Source organism: Numenius arquata, chromosome 10 (genome assembly GCF_964106895.1).
Source record: "Numenius arquata chromosome 10, bNumArq3.hap1.1, whole genome shotgun sequence".
Lineage (NCBI taxonomy): Eukaryota > Metazoa > Chordata > Aves > Charadriiformes > Scolopacidae > Numenius > Numenius arquata.
This window is the reverse complement of record NC_133585.1, coordinates 1,040,043-1,062,602: the sequence shown is the minus strand read 5'-3', so window position 1 is coordinate 1,062,602 and position 22,560 is coordinate 1,040,043. Positions and strand designations below refer to the sequence as shown.

Genomic DNA, 22,560 nt, shown 5'->3' with positions numbered 1-22,560 from the left:
TTTTGTGAAGTTCAGTTCTGAGTTACTTTTGCGTGTTTTGTACAATAAAACCATAGTCATACGTGTATATTCAGTTTTTCTTCAAACTAGATGTTAATCTAGTAAAATTTATCCTCTTAAAGCTTTGTTACAAAACTGATACTTTTTTCTTTAACTCATCTTTCCATAGTCCTTCCTGCCCAGAAGATTTATCTGAGTAACTTGTGACAAATTGCGTAGAATTCTGAAACATGTAATCTGATTTCATTTGAATTTTTAATCTCACTCAAGGTATTTTTGTTTCAAATAGTACTGTTAAGTTGAACTTGGTTTGGAGTTACTGGGGTACTCCAGAAAGGTAATTCTGATTTCCTGCCTCTGATACAAAGTTGCACTTCCATATATTCATTCCTGAGGAGGCTGTCTTTAATTTGATAAAATAACAATAAAATGGTATAGTCTTTAAAGATGAGCAGATGGTAATATATCATTAACTGAATGTTAACGTGGGATCCTGCTTCTTCAAGATTTTCAAATACAATTTTCCTTATTTAAAGGGTTTCCTTTTTTGGGTGGGAGAGGGCAAGTGCTCCTGGTTTGCTTGCAGGCAAATGCGGTGCTCTTGGCCCTGTGCTATGAAAATACTGTGGTGAAAATCCAGGTGTCTCTCCTCTCCTGAGGAATGGAGAGTGTGCATGATGCTACCAGTCCCCTGCTTCCCCTCTTCCAGTAACGAAGGTGTTTGTTCTGGAGACCAAGTCATAATCTGCAGAAATAGTCTCATTTTCTGTTGTCCCTCAGTGACTGTTTTTCTTTTGAACTGTAGTGTTCCCATGTGTTGTGTTTTGTTTTTTTTTTAACTTCTCCAAAGTGGCAGAAAAGCAAATAATTTTATTATATAGATCTATATATTTAAGTTGTGGCTGCCCCGTCCCTGGAGGGGTTCAAGGCCAGGCTGGACTGGGCTTTGAGCAACCTGGTCTGGTGGGAGGTGTCCCTGCCCAGGGCAGGGGGTGGCACTGGATGATCTTTAAGGTCCCTTCCAACCCAGACTATTCTATGATTATATATTAAAACACTGTATTGTCTTTGTGATTGAGTTGGTCCTAGGCACGGGTCATGTGGCTTGTGTTATGGTGGCCAGATTAGGGTCACTATTGGATTTATATAATCTTGTGTAATGTGTCAGTAATAGCTAATATTTTTAGCCTCTAATTTAGATAAAGCGTGATCTTTAGATAACTGTGTGTCTTAGCTCCTGATGCCTTGCCAAAGGGGGATCCACACTGACACTCTGCACAGTTAGATCTACAATACCTGAGAGGACTTGTTTCTTAAATGGAGAGGTGACCCCAATGTCTCCACATTCAACATATGTCAAATGTCTTGCCTGTGTATTTAAAATTTACAATATTGCTCCTTTTGCATGTGCCTCTGAAGAAAAGCTGATTTTTTTTCTCTCAAAAGCAGTCCAATTTGGGAAGCTGGTGATGGGTTGGGGTGAATACAGGCAGGATTGGTCACGGAACGTCAGCCGGAAATAGTGTATTCACTTCTGAATGGCTGGCTGAAGTCCCTGGACTGAACTCCTCGCTGTGCAGGAGATGGGAGTGAGAAGAACGTAGGCAAGAATGCAGTTCTGAGGCCTTTAAGAAGTTGATAGAAACACAGAGCTTAATATGTCCCGTTCACAAGTAATTCTGTGAACCCAGCAGAATACTTCATATCCCACATGGGCCATCTCTACAGACTTCCACACTGACTTTACCAATTGAAGTCAAGGGATCCGGTGTCATCTGAAATATAAAACCTGCTTTTTTTCCCTTTTTTTTTTTTTTTTTCAGCCATCTGTGGTCAGAAAAATGGCCACTTGGCTGTTCACCTGCTTTTGTGAAATAAGGTTCTGGGTGTAAGACTCTGCACGTAGAATGGGCTCCAGCTGTAGGCAGGCTGCCGGTGAGGGAGTTTGGGGTAATTTATTAGTAAATCTTGCTGTTCCTGAGATGTTCTGTGGGTGAACACAAAGTTCTGTGACTCTGCTGATGCCAGCGGCCAGCTCTGGGAGGGCGGAAATAAACCCGTGGTTAAGGAAACCCATTACTGAGTCAGCATCCTCCAGGTGACGGATGGGATCTGGAAAAGCCCTTTTGCGGAAGAAATTAACTTGCAACGGGAAAAGCTTCGTAATTAATAGAAGGAGGAAGCCTTTTGGATAAGGGTAATACTTATATCAAAGGTTTATGGCAATATTGTGAAGGTTAAAGGAATTTCCTATTAGTAAGACATGAAATAAATTGTGTGACTGTAGATTTATAGTCCAAGGGGTGGTAGAGCTCACGTGCCCCATTTCCATCCTGGCTGATGGAAGCCTCCTTTGTTACTGGGGTTTTGGTGAGGGTGATATAGTAAATTGATAATCAGATCTAATTGACCGCTTGTGGCTCTGGGTCACTGTTTATCAGCTCAATGTTACTGTATCAGCCTCTGCGGAAAAGTCAGGTTGTGATTCCAATGTCTTGAGTAACTTCCAAGGAAATCTGGAAACTTCATTTGGGGTAGTGTTTCAGACATTTGTCAGACAGTGATGCTGGCCAGCTCTGCCCTCAGAGACTGCCAAACGAGTTGCTGGAAGGAATAGCTTTGCAAGTTTGCTAGGATATGTAGAAGATGAGTATTTTTGTGGAAAGGCCAGCTGTGGGAGGACACGGGGTGGCGGGGTCCCCTGCAGCCGTGCTTTAGGTGAGATGCTCCAGCTCGAGCTGGGGAGCTCTTGGCCGCTGCATCTCAGGGCTGCTGGCCATGGCTGGCTCCACTGGGCTCTCCTGGGAGTCGGAGCTGCCCGGCAGGATGCGATGGAGGCCAGCCCTTGTGCTGGACATCCCCCTCCTGGGCTTCCTTCCTTCACTCTTCTGGAAAAAGGGAAAACAGCAACTCCTGAGGATTGCAAATCCCAAATGCCTTTGATGGGTTTAGGAAGTGTGCCTTTTTTCATGAACTGCAGCAAATAAACTGGCTATTGTAAGAAGTATGTGGTCATTAATGATCAGTCTGGTAAATTCTTTTCAGTCTGTACAGGAATCTGCTTTAAATTAGACTGCTGAAATATTTGAATACAGAAGCATTTAAAGCAGAGACCGACGTGTGGGCTGATGTGCAACATGGCAGGGGGTTGGAACTCAATGATCTTTAAGGCCCCTTCCAACCCAAACCATTCCGTGCTTCTGTGATTGTGGTGTGTATGGACCGAAGTGCAAGTTCTGTTTGAAAATGCAAGATCAGTTTCATTTCTTGTGCTTATGCCTAAAGAAAAGAGCTTTTAGTCTGTGATCAGAATTACTGATTACATTGAGTCTAGCTCTTGCTTTTTATTAAAGCAGTCTCCAGTATTTTTTACTGATTTGTTTAAAGCAGCATGATGATTTTTTCCTAATATGCCCAAATTAAATGAAATTCAAAACATGGAAATATACATTGCCAGATAAAGAAAAGAAAAACATACACCAAATTCACTTTATCAGCAGTTTTAACAAAAGTAGTCAGCGACAGCCTTAAATAAGGGAGGGGGAAGCCGCTTTTCTGTTTAAACCTGACACACCATGAGAAGCTTGCAGTGATGGAGAAGTGGTTGCTGATTCAGGAGTGAAGAAAAGCCAGCTTTTTCCAGAAGTTGTCACCTCATGTACGAAATGGCAGGTGTTGCTTTTAGCCTGTTAAATACTAACTCTGATTTTGGGTCACTGTGCTACAACTAACCTCTGAAAATACAATTTTTTTTTGGTGTGGCTCTGAAATCTTTTGGGGAAAAAAAGTAAAATACTGTACTTGAGGGCTAAAAACCAGTGTCCTCACTTGCATATTTTTCTGATGTCATTATCTTCAGTCTGAAATCCAAGGGAGAAATTGCATTCACTGAATCAGCACAACTCCTGAGGTCTCCTAGGGACAAGAGCTGTCAGAGGTTCCTCTTTGGAGGAACAGATGTATTTTGGGTTGGTTTTCATACAACTCAGACCTTCCAACTCGCAATATTAATTCTTCCCTCCAGTCTTCGTTGTTTTGGTTTAACAATGTGTGAAGCTGCCAATGGTTAAGAAGTGTATATGGCATGTTTGCCAACAAATGTAAGGATCCAAGGATCTGAAAGAAGCTGGTACAGACAGTGTAGATGGTTTTCCATAGGAGTGGTCCTTGAGTAGACAGTTATCTGCATGGAGGTCCCGTGGGCTCGTCCTGCGCTGCTGCTGGGGAGAAAAGACAGGAGAAACTTCTGCCTCTTTAGCAGGTACAGGTAGAAGAACATTGGTAACAAACTGCCTGGAAACCAGGACAGATGATAAATGGGGGTCCTGAGCCTCGCAAGGAACACGAAACACCCGAACAACTGTGTCTCTGCCAGCAGGAGCGGGAAGGCTGTGGCGGTTTTCTTTGTGGTGGTCACATTCTCAGGAAATGGCCATCACCTTTCCCGAGTCACACACGTGGTCAGTACAATGCCACGCTCAGGGTGAAGCAGGGTGTTGTGTTGAACTCTTTCAAAGGCATTCTCCACCCTTTTAGACTTTTGCAATTACTGTCTTGTCAGTAAAATGGTACTGAAACTGGTAGGACCTCAGTGTGACAAACGCCTCTCCTTTTGGTTCCACGAAGGATGTAAAATACTGTTCAGCTCCTGGGACCAGCTGCTTGGGCAAGGAGAACTTGTCAAGGAGAACTTCTCCTGATATCCCTGCTGTGTTGGTGGCGCAAACCTACCTTCAGGGGAGCACTCCACCGTGAGCAGGGGACGAGTGTTTTGAAAACACCACAGAGGTGTTGACTCTGCTGATGTGAATTCTTCAGATTGATGTTTTTGTTTTTTAAAAAAAATCTGAGGTAAACTATGAAGAGCATTGAAGCAAACTTTGTCTTCCTAAGGTTTGGAAAATAGAACATAAGCACTGTATGTATTGTCTGTCCTTGGAAGTTGCTGGGGTTTGGGGGAACACAGAATATAGAACCAATCTTGAGGTGCTAAAACCGATGGTACTTATTTTAACTTTGGTGGGACACTTTTTTTGGTTTTTGCCTTCTGGGCCCGCTTTTTGATGGGATGCCTCTCCCCCTCTGTTGGGCCTTTGAATTTCTTTAGCAAAGGGTGACAGATAAAAATACCTGTTTTTTTTCTTCTCTGAAGAAGTGAGCTTTTGCAGGTTAAGCAGATTTACACTGGTGAGCTTGAGGTGCTGCAATAGCAAAATCATCATCTGGACAGGCTGTGTCAAATTCCAAAAGGATGGGATTTAGCAAAAAGATTCAGGTCGTAAAGATACTGTCTTTTCTGGACTTTTTTTGAAGTGTGGTGGTTTGTTTTTGTTTTTGTTTTTTTTTTTTTAATATAAGCCTTAACCTTTCTGGGGCTGGCATGATGCTTCAGTACGGGAAAGGAGAGAATAGTATGGCAAGGGAGAAGGAGTTCTTTAAAATGATTTTTATTAGTCTGGGGTCTGCATGGTACAAGAACACTACAGATAAGTTCAGAAATAATGTTGAAGGCATGATAAAAAGCTTGTTTTCCTTGCTGCAGTGTGGCACGAGGGGTTTCAGTTTGCTGCTTAGAATCTTACTTTTAATTTAGGTGCCTGTTTCTCAAAGCTGTACAGGTGTATCTTGGTTCTCACTGGCTCCCCAGTGAGGCTGAGGTGTGTAGTCCTCTTCTGAGCTTTCGGTTTAGAAATGCTAATTACAACATGGCGGGGGGAAGGTGAGGAACTTAAAGGCTCAGTCTAAGTCGCTGTGCAATTGAACGGTATTTTCTGTGCTCTCAGGTTAAACAGAAAAACCCAAACACTTAATGGGAAAGTTCTGTTTGAAAGTACCCCATGCCTTGTCCCTTGCCAAAGGCTTACCCACGTCCAGTTGTGTGTCTCTTCCCCTTCTCCTCAGGGCAAGCGCTCTTCTTGAGCGTTCATGTTCAGCTCTGAAGCGAAGTAGCTTACGGGTGAGGGTCTCGCTGGGTGTGAGATGCGATCTGACGGGAGCCCAATGAAGGCTCAGGACTTCCAAGATTCCTTTTCAGAGCAAACAGTTTCCGTTTCCTTTGTGTCAGCCCAGAGACAATCTTTTGCTCTTTCCTTTTGAACAGCTTGTCTTCCAGGGCTAGTGGAAGCCCACAAAGGCTAGTGGGAGTGCAACTGGTGGGTGACGTGGACTAGGGAGAGATGGTGCACCAGGGAAGACCTTTTGTCTTGCACCTGAGAAGTGCCGTGGAAGAAGGATCTCCCTTTGGGCAAAGGGGCCAACTGTAGAAAATATAAAATAACTTCAATTAAACCAGGAAAAAATAGTCCAATAGGTGTCTATGTGCATCTTGCACAAGTGGGAAGTCTTTGTATGTGTGGGTTTTGTCTATTTGGAGGGCTGGAGAAGAAGGAGGAGCAGCCACATGTTTCTTCAAACATAGAGTATTAGCACTCTACATGTGAATTTAAATTTTGACTTGCATGTTGCTATATTGTAATGGTCTTTTCCTTCATTTATTCACTAAGGTTTTGCTTCTGTTTTTCTCATTAGGATGACAGTTCTGGCAGTCTTGCGTCAATATCTGCTCTCAGTCTATTAAACACAGGGGTATGAAATTTAATATATATTCTTTCTAGCTGTATTCAATGCCATGCATGGGACTATGTAGCACTCATTAAAATAGAACAAACATCGCATCTTCACAGTAGCATGAATATTTTATGGCACTAACCATCAACTCATTAGATACCATTAATAAAATAAACAAATAAACTTCACACGTGAGTCTCACTAACAACTTAAAGTGATAGAGTATTATTGTTTATTATTGTTTATATTGCATGTTCTTAAATAGCAGGAAATAGGTAATGCTAGAGCTTGACAGTAATTTACTTTTCTGTGCTTGTGTTTCTGTGGTTAATGGTAACTGTTGTTAAAAGGCTTAATTTGTAATATTTTTGAACATGTTTTGCTTCAGTTTTGTGTGTTTTCCATGTAGATATCAAAAATGTGGAGGCAATAAAGACCTCTGCAGGCTTGTTAGTTTTCTTTTGTTGAAAACACCAGGGGATTTTTTTGGTGTGGTTTGGGTTTTTTTTTTTATAAAGAAGATGCAATTTCTTCTTAAGCACAAAGGCAGTTTATAATCAAAAGGCTTTTTTCCCAGCCCCCTTTATGTGCTACCTGTCTGTAGGTTAATGGGCTTATCTGTATTTCTGTAGGAATAAATACTGGAAATACAAGTCCCTCCACATATTGAAGTGCCCTTAAATATATTGTCACAGCGTTTTTCAGGAAGAACATGCTTTTAGCCTTTTAACAGGTTAATTATTGCCAGTACGTGAGAGGATGCAGGTCCAGCCTTAAGGAGATAACTTTTCTTACTTTCTATTAAAGCTGAGATTTGTTTTCCATTATTTTGGGATTGTGAAATGTTCTGTAGCATTCAATAAATACCAGATAGGCTGCAATAAAGAATTTTTTTAACAGTGTTCGCTAAGCTACTGAATCCATACATGTGACACTTCTAATTTATTTTTTACATAAACGGGTCTTACATAGTCTTGAATCTTAACTGTCAACTGTTCGATATGCCCTGCATGCTAAGTATTTGACAAGACATTTGACTTTAAATTGTGTTTTCACCTTGTTATGGAAGAGTATTAGCTCATGTTTTTTGAAGTGAAATCCTATGTCAGCTCAAGATTTTTATCCTTTGCCAAGAATTTTAGGTTCTGCATCAAATGCATGGTTAAGGCTGTTGGATTCTTTACATAGTCATATGAAACATTCCAGAAAAAAATGGGTATTTTAGTTGCACAAACTTGTGAGTTCCATGTATGTCTGATGGTTCTGGCATTTAATATTAAGTTTTCTATGGCACAGGCTTCTTGAGAAAGAAGCATCTTCCATTGGGAAGCTTGGATACCTTGGGGCATGTGCAGTCATGACAGTTGGAGCTTGAAGCTATTCTGGTCTCATTTGACTCTTTCTAGGAACACTTACTGGTTCCCTCTCTGCGTGTGTTCTTTTCTTGCAAAACCCAACTGTTCATAAAGCATACGTACTTCCAGAAACGCACTTGGGTGGCGAGTTCTGCCTTTTGGGGAAAATCCCTGTTGAAAATTTTTTTAATTTTTTTTTCCCTTTCTCTGTTGCTTTGGAAATAGTTCTCAGTTCTTAGCACGTACGACAGCCAGAAGCACTAGCACCATCCAAATGTGTTTCTTGTAACAAAAGGTGAGAGTGGCTTCATTCCTAATGTCCATCTTGCAGTGCCTTCTTTAAGTTGTGCACACGGGAGGTATGTAGGAACGTTGAAAAGGTTGGTAGGTGCTGTTTGAGCTGCCTCATCTCTGACTACTCAAACTTGATTTTTTGGCTCCTGTTACAAAGGAAGCATGAAAGTAAATCAGAACTTCTGCCAAGGATGGGAGGGATGGCGTTGGGGCCTGGATGCTGGCCTCCGGGTGCTGTCACAGGGCACGTTCCCATCTTAAGAATGTGTATTCATTCCTACAGCGAGTGTTGTGTTTCTGGTATTTCCCATGCTTGTGTGGATTACAGCAGAACTCTTCCAGTCCTGTATGTCCAGTTATAGATATTTGTGTGAATGTGCTGGATGATTTTGGGTCATAACTTTTGATTGAAAACTATCTTGTGAATTACCCTTCAGGAGAGGAATATCTTGAAGGAAATCTATATAACCACTGCTCTTTGCCATGGACCTAGAAATACTTAGAACTAAATTGTAGGCCAGTAACTTTTAAGTCATTGCATTTACAAATATTTAGTTTTTCAGTGTGAATGTGTGTATAAATGGTGGTAGCAAACAGTTGCTGTGTCTTCTTTACAAGGTGCGTATCTGGGCTCTTCCTGAAGGCAGAAGAGCAGCAGAGCGTCTCCTCTAGCTAGGCTAGCAGGCTGCTGGCTCTAGGTTTGTGGTGAAACAAAGTGAGTTATTTGGTGTCCCCCAGAGCATGGGACAGGGGTTCAGGGGTGGAGAGCTGAAGGCTTCGCAGGGGGAGCAGGGTGGAAACTACTTCAGAAGATACTGCGAGTGTCGCCGAACCATTCTTTGGCTTGTTTTGTGGAGGTGCAATCACTTTTTCTTATCAGTTAAACTATTTTTCCGACTCCCACAAACTAGAAAAAGAAAAGGGCAAGAAGTCCAGATGACTCCTCAAGATCCAAAAAGTGCAGTGGGATGTAATGCCTATGGCCTTGCCATGGAGCACACCTGATCTTGGAAGCTTTAGGCCTGGTCAGTCCTCGGATGGGAAACCGCTGGGAATTCTGGATGCCGCAGCCTCTGCTGAGTGAGAGCGGGATCTCCATCCTTGGTGATGTTAAAAATCTGGCCTTGTGCAACCTGCTGTCCTTGACCTTGCTTTGAGCCGGAGGGCTGGAGTAGGTCTCCAGAGGTACCCTCCAACCTCAGTGAGTCCATGATAACTTCCTTTTGAGAGGAGATTAACGTTGATGTCATTGAGGTTATACTTTTCCTATCATTTCATGTATTCTGCCCAGTGTGGAAGAACAGCAGTGTTGTTAGGGATGAAAGGAGGCCGTGGAGCAGAGAGCTTTAAGCCACCTTAGCGTTGGGCAAGCACTTTGTGCCTTCTCTGTTGATCGGAGGCTGCAGGGTTGCATTGGCAGGAGGGCTTTTCCCCTTTAACTTATGGACTGCAGCTACGTACTGAACCTTTAAGCTATATAATAGCTTTAAAATTGTCAGCTCTGTATCGGTAACGCTGTCACTAGACACTGAATGTGTGACGCCCTGTTCCTTCTCCCTGGGAGAACTAATGTGTACAAGACGCAGCGTATTGGGGTGAGATTTGTTTGGGAGCAGTTTCTAGAGAAGGCTGTTATGTCTCGTTGGTAAGATACATCACCTAACTAGTAATTGATCAATTTTTTTTTATTTTTGGTGACTTTGAATTTGCTTACACAATTATTAAAGCAACAGATGTACAAGAACAAACTGTCTTTAGATGAAAAAAAGCTTGTACAAGTTAGAGCTCACTTGGGTGTGCTTAAGAATAGAGACATGTCTATCTGAAAGTACATTACTGAATGTACTGAATGACATCTCTGAAAGTACATTACTGAAATACCTTGAATTTGTTCTCTTAAAAAGGTGATTTTTCAGCATTTAGTATTCTGTGTTTGAATCCCAGCATGTGGAAGACTTGCAGAGAAACTCGCATTTAGCCTCGGTGCCTAAGGAGGCTGTGAGCCCACAGGCTGACTTGCTTTGGGAATACATTGGAAGTCGTCTCACAGATAACCTTGTAGGATTTGCTGGATTGTAAGAATGGGTTTCCCAGTCACTTGGCAGTACATTTTTATTTAGAGAGGCTAAAAAAGAGGGAATGTGAGATATTTGAGGTTTTCATCTGGCTCTGTCTAGCCTTTTTCCTAAGACTGTCTCGGATTTCTGTTTTGTTGAGTTGCTCCTATGGAAAAAGCAATGTGATTCTTTCTTCCTCAGAATCTTCTGTGCATTGAAGGCTGTTAAGTATTTCTGAGTAGATGGGATGTTTTAACCCCTGAGGAATAAATGATGTGAAGCAGACCGAGTGCCAGTATACCAGTATTTATCACTGGGAGTGTAGCGCGGGCAGTGCTGGGTGAGGTGGGTCTGGTCTTGCTCCAGGAGCATGAGGAGTGCTGGGTGGTAGCTAGGGTCAGAGGGAAATAAGCGGGGAGAGACACACACTAATGAGTTTGGGACGACGATGCAGGTTTCTTAACTAGCTGATCCTCGGATGCTCAATAGTGATACTGAACTAGAGCAGATGGAAGATGAAGTTGCTACAGGAAGCTGTGTTCTCATTCATCTTTCCTTAGCAGTTCTGGAAAGCTGCACTGTCTTGCTAGAAACAATTTCAATGTGCAATGTTAGCTTCTTGCTGTCTTAAATTATTTAATGTTGTCTATTTTAACATTATTTAATAAGTGTTTGGCAAGTAATACTGTGCTTACTATTTAGAAATGAAGCTGAAAATTGAAATTTAATTTTTATCAATAATGTTATTTAGGAATATGAGGCACGGACAGGAAGAATGTATAAACCTCCACCCCCATCAGCCAGACGTAAAAATATTGAATTTGAACCACTTTCAACCACTGCTTTGATTCTGGAGGATCGGCCAGCGTAAGTATGAGCCTGCTGGGGAAGCAATGGCTGAATTTGTTAGATGCGCTTCTGATGAGCTAAACTTGACAAGTCTTACACAAAAAGTATCATTGGATTATTCCATCCCAGATAATAGTCCAACAAATACCTCCAGGAGAACCTTTAAGTATATTATAGTCTATTGAGGAATTCTTTCTCATCGTGCTGGGGCCACCAGTCTGTCACCTCCTATATATCTCAGCTGCGGTGAGGGAAACAGAGCAAAGCTCCATTGCACCTCGAGAAAGCTCGTGATGGCTCTGTTAAATGTTTGCTCTAATCAGTTCCAATTAGGAAATGGAAAACAGAACACACAGTGTTTCCTTTGATATTCTCTCTGGTGGTGTATACCCTCCTTGGGTGCTAAGACAGAAATACCCTGAGTGGAGGTAGGATTGCTGTGGTTATTTTATGGTAAATGCATTGTTTCTTTTACTGTGTGGTGGGGAGTAGCTGATTGGCTGATGCTTTTCTGTATTTCAAAATAATGTAATTCACAAACTAACCTACGTTTGTCTTTACAAATGACACTTCTACTTGTTTCAAATGGGAGTGCCATCCCAAGCGTGTCATGTGGTGCCACAGTCTCATCCTTGAAAAATCCCAGGAAATACTAATAAAGTTATCTGTTCTGCTTGTATAAGAGGAGATGGGAAAGTTGTTTTTTTTTTTCTTCTACGTATTACAGTAACAAAACTGTCTTCTGTTTCCTTTGAACTGAAGTAGAGATTGGGTAAGAGTCCGAGACCAAACATTGTGTTGGGATTTGCTTTGGAATGAGTCTGGTCGAAAGGAAGTGTGTGTGTGGTGACTGGGGTCTCACTGTGCAGCCAGAAACCAAGCACCTCTTAGGCTGGTGAACTCATAGTTCTGCAGCAAACTTCCTTAGCTCTAGCTCGGACAGAAGTGGGGATGTGTCCTTTCCTCCTTGCTAAACCTGTCTTCTCTTGTGGGAGTTCTAAAGGGCTAACTATAATGCTTAAAAACCTTTACCTTTTATTTGAAATACATCATCATCGATTTCATATGAACAAATGGAGTATGGATACGCCAGTAGATTTAATGACTAAAATAGGAATGTGCAGAAATGCATTGGAATAAACAACTCTATATGGAATATCAGTATTTCCCTTTTGTCACTTCATGCAAACTTCATTGGAGCATCATTCCAGATGTTCAGCAAATCTCATAACTGTGCTTTGGGGGAAGCTGTAGGAGAGCTGATGGAACAGCAGCTGTCAACATCTGGTTGTTGGAATAAACAGGTCCTGCTGTTGTTACTGAAGCACTGGGAGCATGACAACCCCAAAGCTCACTTTAGAGAGATGCCAAATTAAAACCTGTTTTGAAATAGTTCAGAGTGTCATTTGTGTGTATTGAATTCAGGAACAACTTGTTTTCAGAAATCTTCCTGCCAAATCAGTGGAGGAGGCTTTACGTCACCGACAAGAATATGATGAGATGGTGGCAGAGGCAAAAAAGCGAGGTATGTTAACTGCTGATAATCACTATAATTGTCTTTAACTGTGCAGCACAAATAAAGTAATTTCTGGCTGTGGGCTGGTAGGTACAGTAAATAACAACCTTGCTTAATATCCAGGGTATTCTCTGGTACATGTGTGTACACAGGTTAAAACAGAACTCAATTAACAAATGTTTTCTTATTCCACTGCAGTGAATGTAACTAGGTTCAGAAGTCAGTTTAACCTTTCTTTAATTTTCAAGTAGAAATTTTATTTTTTTTTTTTAATTACTTGTCTAATGTGATCAGCTAGAAGCTTTCTGGCTACTCAGACTTTTTTTTTTTCAAGCTGCATTGCTGTGGTTGCCACCGAGAGCCAAAGTATAATAAAGCTGAGTGCTGATAAAGATCTGTCTGAGATCTGAATTTGAGATCAGCTTCTATGTGAAGACAGGTGAAGACCTGGGTGTTGTTTTTTTTTCCAAACAGCTTTACCTGTGTGAACCTTCCTACTTCCACTAGATCTGATTTTTTTTTTTAATTAAACCTATCTGTAGCATCTGGTACTGTGTCAATCCATGAACAGTTGTTGAAAGAACTCCTGTTGGCTCATGTGTGGTGTTCAGGGAATAAGCTGTTCTAAGAATCTGTGCTGGGTGTTTTACTTGGGCTGTTCTTCTTGGTGTCAAGAGAGCGCTGCTCTGTCCTTCTTTCTTACAGAAAAAAAAAAAGGGGGGGGGATCTGCAAATGGTCCTTTTGTAACAGAAGGCAGAATACTTTTCTCTTGTTCAGCGTTGTGGCTTTGTCTCAGGTCTGTAGGTCCTCTTTTCAGAAAAGAAGATACATGATCCTTCTAGGTGGAAGTTTCAGTAAAATTTGAATAATTTAAAAATGGATGTAGAATTGCTTTTTTGAATAATAATTTTATCTATGATTATTGCTGAGTATTCTAAGAAATAAGTAAAGATTTGGTAGAATGTTGTTTGAAATTCATTACAGGAAAACCAGCACTGATGATGTGCTTGCTTTTTAGTCATTGTGTATCCTGCAGAAAAGAGCACTATAAGAGTTCTCTAGCCGGATTTTTGCTTGTCTAAATCACTGTGTATTTGAATAACTTAAAGATAGCTTAAATGTAAAAAAAATCCTGAGAAATACATCTATACAACAGAATAGTACCTATGCTAGCTCATGTGCAACTGTAGTTTACCCTTGATCTCTTTCAGGCATCATCTAAATAATTACATCATAGCTGAATTATTTACCTTATAATTTATATACACTAATATAGAATTATTAACGTTACACTTAACAGAAATTAAAGAAGCACATAAAAGGAAAAAAATAATGCGAGAGCGTTTCAAGCAAGAGGAGAACATTGCTAGTGCCATGGTGATCTGGGTCAATGAAATACTGCCCAACTGGGAAGGCATGTGAGTAAATCCTGCTGGGTGGGCGAGGCCAGGCTGCCCAGCCTTATTTTCACACCTGATTTTCCTTGTCCCTTCTGTTCTGTCAGGAAGTCAGTTTTTGTTGCTGTGATACAGTGGGAGCTCATTGCGGAGCGACATGAAGTGTGCTTTCTGGGAGCTTCATGGTTTGGGGTTTTTTTTAGTGGGGCTTTAGAATAAGCAGAGATCCTTGAATATTGATTTGGGAAATTGTATGCTATTTTGCTTATAAGTTGCCTGATGATTTTAGAAAACAGGATGTGTAACATTGCCTCTTTTTTCTTTTGTTTTTTTGGTGTTTCCCTGTCCTAGGCGTGCCACTCGCAGAGTCCGAGAGCTGTGGTGGCAGGGATTGCCCCCGAGTGTCCGTGGAAAGGTCTGGAGTCTGGCTGTGGGAAATGAGCTAAATATCACTCCTGGTAGGCCTTAACTCATCACGTCTTACTGCAAACATGAACTTGGTTGCTTTCAAAGAAAAGCTTAAACTTCTGTTAAAAAAATGTAAATCAGATTATATTTGCTTTTTGAAGAACTGTGTTTCACAACCTTAGAAAGAGGTGTTTTTTACCATTAGACATCATAGCCTGGTGGATTATGGAAACAAGGTTCAAAACCTGCTTGTCTTGTAAGAGTTAAGGTCATGCTTCCCACCCAAAAAATACTTTATTTTTAAAATTAAGAATTTGAAGCTTTACTTTCATAAGGGGGCAGAAAGGGGAATTGCTTTATTTCATAACTAATGATTTTGATGAACTGGAAGCGTTCCAACCTGTTCACAAAAATAAAAATCTGAATTAAGGCGTGATTCCCCTCTTGTAATTTGCGTGTTCGCCCCAGAGGAAAGCATAAGGCAGTGCCCACCACAGAACCCTCTGCAGTGGCGCTGCAGGGGTGAGTGGTGTAACCAGCTCACACCCTCTCCTGCCCCCACGGGTTAAGGTGAAACCCAGCCACAAAACCACAGCCCAGAACTCTGTGTGCCTTTTGGGGTGTTTTGGATGGGTGCTTCTCCTGCTTACCTCTTCCTTTCTTGTTGGTGGTTTTGTTTTGCTTCTGTGCAGAACTTTATGAGATCTTCTTGTCGAGAGCTAAGGAACGATGGAAAAGCTTCAGTGAGCCGAGTTCTGAGACTGACACAGAAGGTGAGATCTCGGGAGTGCTTGGCAACCCCCAATGCCCCCCCACCAACCCAGCCAGGCTCATGAGGGCGGCTGCAATCGCAGCGTCAGCAATGTGAAAAGTGGTAAAAGTCACTCCTTAAAAATGCTTTTGGGCATTCCCTGCTTAAAGGTTTGTTTTCTTATAACAAGTCTGTGAGTGAGAGGCTTAACAGAATTTACTATATCAATAAAAGATGCATTAAAATATTGCATGTGCCCGTTTGCTTGCAAATAGGTGTTTTCCTTGGAGTTCCTGAAATACCAGAAGTAAGTTCTCATGAAAATTTTAGATGAAATACAAAAAGAATAAATGGGAAACTAAATTACAGTGTGTGCTACTGCTTAGCTCTGCTTACATGGTTCTTACGTTGGCATTGCTTCCACACTTTTGGGAAAGAAAAATTATTCTTTATTTTTTGACTGTGGAACGGAGAGGTGAGGAATGTGTAACATTCCACGTTTCAGATCCCACTTGGCTTTCCCTGGCTGCCCAGCTGGCCTGTCCTCCCTTTTCCTCCTGCCACTAGTATTTGCATCCTGTCCCCACAGAGAGGGTGGGACAGAGAGAACTGAAAGGCAGCTGCATTTCTTCTGCAGGTTCCTGAGTGAATGCTGTCCTGCAACTTGAGGAATGCCAGTCCTAGGGATGAAAAAAAAAAAAAATCTGGGTCAAATGAAAGCTAACAAGAGCTCAGAAATATGTAACTTAGGCAGATCATAACTGTGTCATCAATTCTGGAAACCTCAGTGGAGTTTCTCTGTATTTTAGTTACCTTCAGTAGAAGTGCGACATGAGAAATGCATGACTGAAAGTAGCATGCTTGACTCTGCAGGCGAAGAAGCACTGGCTCTTTGGGATAATGATGGAATTAATCTGTTTTTCCCTCTAGCGTAGATATTACATTTCAGTGCTGCTGACTGAAATGAGCCACTAAATGAGCTGATTAGGAATTAAACATTTGGAAAGTGAGATCCCACTGGGTCACGTTTAGATCCAGAGCAGTGCTCTCACTCTGTGCTCCTGAACAGACTCAGAAGCTGACGTCACAGTAGAATATAAGAAAGAAAACAGGGTTTTGGGGACTGGGCTGGGCAAAGTTCAAACTCTGGTGAATGCAGGGCCAGCCGGAGCCTGGACAGAGCGTTACAGAAAAGTAAAAGAGAACCTGTATCTGACACTTGTAATAAGCGTTGGGTTTCCTTGCAGATGCAGTTGCATCGGTTGCTGATCGCGAGGCCAGTCTGGAGCTCATTAAGCTGGATATATCACGCACATTTCCATCCCTGTATATTTTCCAGAAGGTGAGATTTCTGTAACTTTCTTTATGACAACTTTAAACTTCTGAATAATTAACCAACAAAAGAAGCCTAGCTGGCTGAAGATGGAATTGTTTTTAGAAGTTGTTTGTGTAATACAATAAAGTAAAATTAGCTGTTTTCTACATACAACAGCAAATAGTAACTTTTTTTTTTTCAAATGGGAATAAAGTAGGGACACTTAGTGATGGACTATAAGGCTTTTTCTCCTGGAAAAATTGCATGTGGTTCTTATTAATGTTTATGAAATTACATGCAAAACCAAGAATATTCACACTGCTTCTACAGAAACCTTGCTGTGTTTCAGTACACATTTTGAGGCTTTATAATTTTTATACAGATACAATATATATGAACACATGTGTATAGAAAATGGCATGCACTACTGTATTACAGTAACTTGGGTTACTAAGAATTAAACCATCCGCTGTCTCTGAAAAAGAAAAGCCAGCCTGGGTGTGTACCAGATGTAATGGAAAATGAGGATGTATTGATTTCCACCAAATTGCTCTGTTACTTTTCCTTGAACATCTCAAAAGCATACATGGTCATGCTTAGAGTGAAAACAGGTATTATTCTAGATCTGAATAAAGCAACAATTCACTGGCTCACTTGCATCTTAAAATACAGGCTTGCTACCTTCCTGTATTTATAAAGGGATTTTGAAAAAAAACTTTTTTTTCCTCCCTCCCCTTGCATTAGGGTGGTCCTTACCATGATCTCCTGCACAGTGTGTTAGGAGCATATACATGTTACAGACCGGATGTGGGATATGTAAGTATTTGCTGTAAAATGTTTTTAATACAGGAAATAAGCTTAAGGTGTCATGTTTTAGAGTGTATTTAATAAAGCAGGTTATCTAAACTTTATGCTACTAGCACTTAGAAAAATAAGTTCAACTTTGGCACTTAGTCCTTCCATAGCTCTAAATTGCTTTTGGGCTAAAAAGAACATTAGTTTTAAGTCTGATCCGTGCTCCAAACCATTATTTAGCAGAGGGTGTGTTTTCCTCCCTAAATCAGACACACTTGGGACTCTGCATCAATGTCTAGTTGGGTTTTCATGTTCAAATGCTTTTAGCCCTGAATTCTGTCATCTGTGACCTCATTTCTGGAGACCCTCCCATATTCTTTAAGTGAGATTACAAACTCCTGCAGGTTCAGAGACTGCTTGTTCCCAGGGTGGAGTTTTAAAAGGCAAATAAGTAATTTTTCATGGGTAGGTCTTCTCTCTTTTATTTCAGCTACCCTGGATATTTCTGATCATAAAATTTATGTTAATATGGCAGTAAATTTAGTCTTATTTCCACACCCATCTATCCCACAAAAATGGAGGGCTGCTGGACTGTTGTTGATGCACACCAATGCTGTTTTTCCTAGTTGGTTAAAATTGAGTGCTACTTTTTTTTTAAATGAGGAGCAAGCAGCATAAATGCCCAGAAACAGCAGAATAATCATCATTGCAGTTGAAATTGGTAACGTTATTTTTAGTATAAGGAGTATTCAGATCATCAGTTAACAACTGCAAGAATAACGCTCTTTGCTTTTATTGCAGGCTAAGTTGTTTTTGAGAGAGTAATGATGGGAAAATGTAAACTTGCGTTGTAGCTAACCACTTAAAAGTAATTTTCCGTATGTGAACAACAGTGTTTGGCAAGTGGAAAGATATATATTGACTGTTCCGAAACAGAATTTTGTCTCGATTCCAACGTATCTGTCTGGGCCTAAACTGTCCCATATGTGAGGGTTTTATCCATGTCTGCTTTTCCCATGGCTTAACAGTGAACCCAACGCCAAGTTTTGTCTCAAGAGCTCTGGGTCCAGCCTGTGTGGTTTTAACTTTCTCGCATTCCAAGTCACGAGGACGTGTGATCACGAGACCTCCCAGAACTTCCATCTTCAGATGCCGGTTTTGGGGACCTGAAACACCCTAGTTCTTGCTGAAGTCAAACTGCCTGTGTGCATGAAAATTATTTATCCATGTTGTTTCTCTGCATCTGGAAATGTTACACAATGGCATTTGATGTATTGCAGACTGTAAATATATGCATTTCCAAAGATGTGAGATGTACTGAACTGAGTCACCCATATTTGCCCGATGCTTTTCTCACCTGAAGGTGCAGGGGATGTCCTTCATTGCTGCTGTGCTCATTCTCAACCTGGAGGAGGCAGATGCGTTCATTGCCTTTGCCAACCTTCTGAACAAGCCATGCCAGCTGGCCTTCTTCCGCGTGGACCACAGCATGGTACGCACAGGCTCCTCTGGGTTTGAACCATAACATTCCTTTGATGTGAAGCATAGTTGAGTTATTGATCGCTGCCTTTTGTCCTGTTGAATAATGGAGAACTTTAATCTTCGGTTACAAAATCGAGAATACCAGATTTTAATCCCTAGAACACACGCTACTGTTCTGATTTTTCTTCTCAAAACGCTTAAATAGTTGTACTTACCCTAAGAAGTCCCACTGTGCTCTGTTGGCATCCTCAGTTCTTGGTGGGGTCTGTGTTATTTTACAACTAAATGTTCTTTGGATGACTGCTTACGAGGTGCTCTGCTCTCTCTACAGATGCTGAAATACTTTGCAGCCTTTGAAGTATTCTTTGAAGAAAATCTTCCCAAACTGTTTCTTCATTTCAAATCATACAGTCTTACTCCAGACATATATTTGATAGACTGGTGAGTTCAGAGCACATAGCAAACCGAACCTTATGACTGCTGCAGCGCTTCCCGTTTTGCTGTAGGTTTTTCAGCTCCTGAAGAAAGCGTGACTGTAGGAATATAGACTTTAAAGCAGGAGGAGGATGAAATTTAGGACTTGGTTTGGGAAGGGATAACTCAGACATACAGTGAACGTTTTGGAGTAATGGATATTCTTCTTGGGCAATAAGATGCAGCTTGTCAGTGAGCAGAAGTCTCAGCAGGAGCAGGTTATACCATTGCAGCAGATATAATGGGGAAATGGAGAACACTTCTGTCACAAGAACCACTAAAAATTTAGGGGAGGGGTCTGCAATAGGCAGCAGACTGAACTCTCTGCTCACCTACAGTGAATGCTTTCGAAAAATAAACTTTGCAGTAAGGAAAGCAGTCGGAATTTTCCCAGCAAGAATAGAACAGCAGCTGCCTCTAGATTTCGGTTTTTAACTTGGATAGAAATTCATAATACGTCATGGAAATGTAGTTACTGAATTCTTTTCGGTACATTAGTGGGATGTAGCCTTCTATGAGGTGATTTGTGGCTTTAGTGTAGAAAACAAATGATGAACAGAGCTGTTAAACTACACGGCTTAAGTAATGGGCAGGGTTGAGTTAGACAGTTACGATCTCTGTTGCTCAAGTTCTTATTTGTATGTTATACCCTGTTTGAGTGTAAAGGTGTAACTTCTCTAGAGCTTCCTAAAGGGGGTGGCTTTCAGATGCAGCATTTCCTGTAGGCTAAAAAGAGATGGGTTTCAGAGTAGGAGTTCTGACTTCAAACACTGGAGACTTGTGGAACTTTGAAAATGGAAAAAATACCAGTATATGAAATAACTTGTTACCTGCTCAGTCTCAGCAAAACATAACTGAAATTTAAAGGAGGCTGTATTTTCATCTTTCTGAAATAGGTTAAGGTTCTAACTCTGCCTTTTTTTTTTTTCCCTCACTTGTAGGATTTTTACACTCTACAGCAAGTCATTACCACTTGATCTGGCCTGTCGTGTCTGGGACGTTTTCTGTAGAGATGGAGAAGAATTTTTGTTTAGGACAGGATTAGGAATCCTTCGGTTATATGAAGATATTCTCCTACAGATGGACTTTATTCATATAGCACAGTTTCTAACAAAACTTCCCGAAGACATTACATCAGAGAAGCTTTTTAGTTGTATTGCAGCTATTCAGATGCAGAATAGTAACAAAAAATGGGCACAGGTGAGTTTCTGGGATATATCTATGTCTCAAAGCAGAGATGTCAGCACAGGAGTATATGGGGCACTTCTCGTAACGACTACTTTGTGCTGCTCGTCTGACTTACGGGCACTTCCTTTCTACTGTCTCACTCTAGAAATTAATCTCCGTGCTAATGTTGCGGTGGTTAATATTGATTTTTATTTTTTTTAATAAGACTGGCTTTTTTAATATACATTAAATAACTCACTCTTCCAGGTGTTTGCCTCGCTGATGAAGGACAACAAAGAAGGGGACAAGAACCACAGCCCAGCGCTGAAAAGCTAATCCAAGTCGTAGCGCTGAGGTCAACTGAGAATGTGGAAAACCACTTGATGACAAAGGATTTTTCGCATCACTTCTATGGGGGGAAAAGCACTATAGAAAATGTGAAAATGAGACGGGGAAATGACACAGCTCTCAGTGGAGTAATGAACTGATACAATCTTCACCCTTTTGCCAGTATTAGCTTTTGTCGTGGGAAGATTTGTTTTCACACAGAATACTAAAACCTATGAAACTGAGAAGCGGGGGAGTTCATATTTAATACTTTAAAAGAATCAGCTCAATGCAATAAACATTTGTAATAACTTCTGTTGGTACTTTAAAAAAAAAATTTTGAGGCATAACTTTTTTTACAAATACCGCAAAGGCACTTTTTGGGGGGGATGAGGGAAATGCTAAACCTTAAGGCCCCAAAACTGCTATCCAAACCAAATTCTTTGGTACAAATGTTACCTCCAAAATTAACCATTTGAAAGTATTGAGGACCAAATGAGGTTGGTATGTTTATGTGCAAGATGGTTACAATTTGGGAAGGGGTATTGTCTTATTTACTTGTTTTTTGTTTTTTTTTTTTTAAGTTGCAGCTTCATTCTTCAGTCTGGGCAAATGTAATTAACTCAGGAACTGTGGAAGTATCATGCCCAAACCTGTTAGAGCTAAAATCACCCGAATTTTAAACAGTGGTAAGATCAGGGCTATTATTTTCTGAGCATACAGCTTTCAAAGCGAGTGGTGTTAAGCATTTGTGTTGGTGTATGGGTTGTGCAGCCTATTAAAAATGGAGCGGGTATTCTGTGAAAGGGTTTTGCCACCAGAAGTTTTATTTTGAGCCATTTCCAGCTAAGAAATACTTGTAATTTAATGGTGAACACTAGGAACTGACAAAGCTATCGGCAGACTTTGTGTTGTCAAAGGAGCAGCCACTTTTAACACTTCAGAGTAACGCAGGCACAGAATTGTTTTTTGAAACTGTCTTTTATTAGTGTGCAATACTGAAATTCCAAAACCACCTGGTTTAGTGATACTTAATTCTTTAACATCTTTTAACTGTGGTACATAAGGTCATATTGTATGTGTCACGGCAGATACTTTCAAACATTTCCTATTCTCGAAGATGCTGTAAAACAATTTGTGGTTGTAGGGGATGGAAATTTCAAATGGATAGCACTGCAGGTGAGGAACACTGCACTCTCTTGGTCCATTTTTTTGCTAATATTTAATGTAAATAAATTCCTTACATGTGGGTTTTTGTAACTCGTCCCTCTGTGGAAATCAAGTCAAAATTGCCATTATGTATTTTTAAGTGCAGGAGGCTTCCAGTTGTCTGGTGTTTAAAAGCAGAGTCTACATAATTGGGGTAAAGATTTAGTGTGGTGTAACTTACAATGCTATCTGGTTTAAAAACTACATATATGCTACTCATAACATTACAATTTGAAATTTAAATGTCAGATTTTTCTTAACTTATGTATTCACTACTTTAATTCGATCCAATTTGTCTTATATTTTTGTGTTATCTTGTACAGTTTTCTTACTTCTCAACTATAAATCTGTATATAACTGTAAATAGAAGGATCAAGCCTTCCCTTAAGACCACTAGTAACAATTCCTGTGTAAATAAAACTTATAGCAGATGTGCGCTGTGGTTCTTCTCCCATTCCTGTGCTGCCCGCAGGCCTCGCCTCCCTCAGCAGCGGAGGTGAAGGCCCTGCAGCCGCCTTTGAGGTCGGCTCTGCTCGCTTCGAGGCCCGGAGGTTACGCTCCGCTGCCGGAGGGAGCGTTTCGGTGCGGCAGGATTA

General features: G+C 40.9%; 1 protein-coding gene across 2 annotated transcripts in view; it reads left to right on the top strand.

The window, feature by feature from the left end:
- The window catches only part of TBC1D12 (TBC1 domain family member 12), a 38,604-nt gene extending 16,206 nt beyond the window's left edge, over positions 1-22,398 (top strand). For both annotated transcript variants that reach the window (XM_074154586.1, XM_074154587.1), the window contains 12 exons: positions 6,529-6,585; positions 11,025-11,140; positions 12,565-12,647; positions 13,940-14,057; positions 14,388-14,494; positions 15,137-15,217; positions 16,443-16,537; positions 17,255-17,326; positions 18,669-18,797; positions 19,119-19,228; positions 20,203-20,461; positions 20,696-22,398. In XM_074154586.1, the coding sequence (XP_074010687.1) occupies positions 6,529-6,585; positions 11,025-11,140; positions 12,565-12,647; positions 13,940-14,057; positions 14,388-14,494; positions 15,137-15,217; positions 16,443-16,537; positions 17,255-17,326; positions 18,669-18,797; positions 19,119-19,228; positions 20,203-20,461; positions 20,696-20,764 (1,296 nt within the window). In that variant the 3' untranslated portion in view covers positions 20,765-22,398. The remainder of the gene's footprint in view (positions 1-6,528; positions 6,586-11,024; positions 11,141-12,564; positions 12,648-13,939; positions 14,058-14,387; positions 14,495-15,136; positions 15,218-16,442; positions 16,538-17,254; positions 17,327-18,668; positions 18,798-19,118; positions 19,229-20,202; positions 20,462-20,695) is intronic.
- The last annotated feature ends 162 nt before the right edge of the window (positions 22,399-22,560 follow it).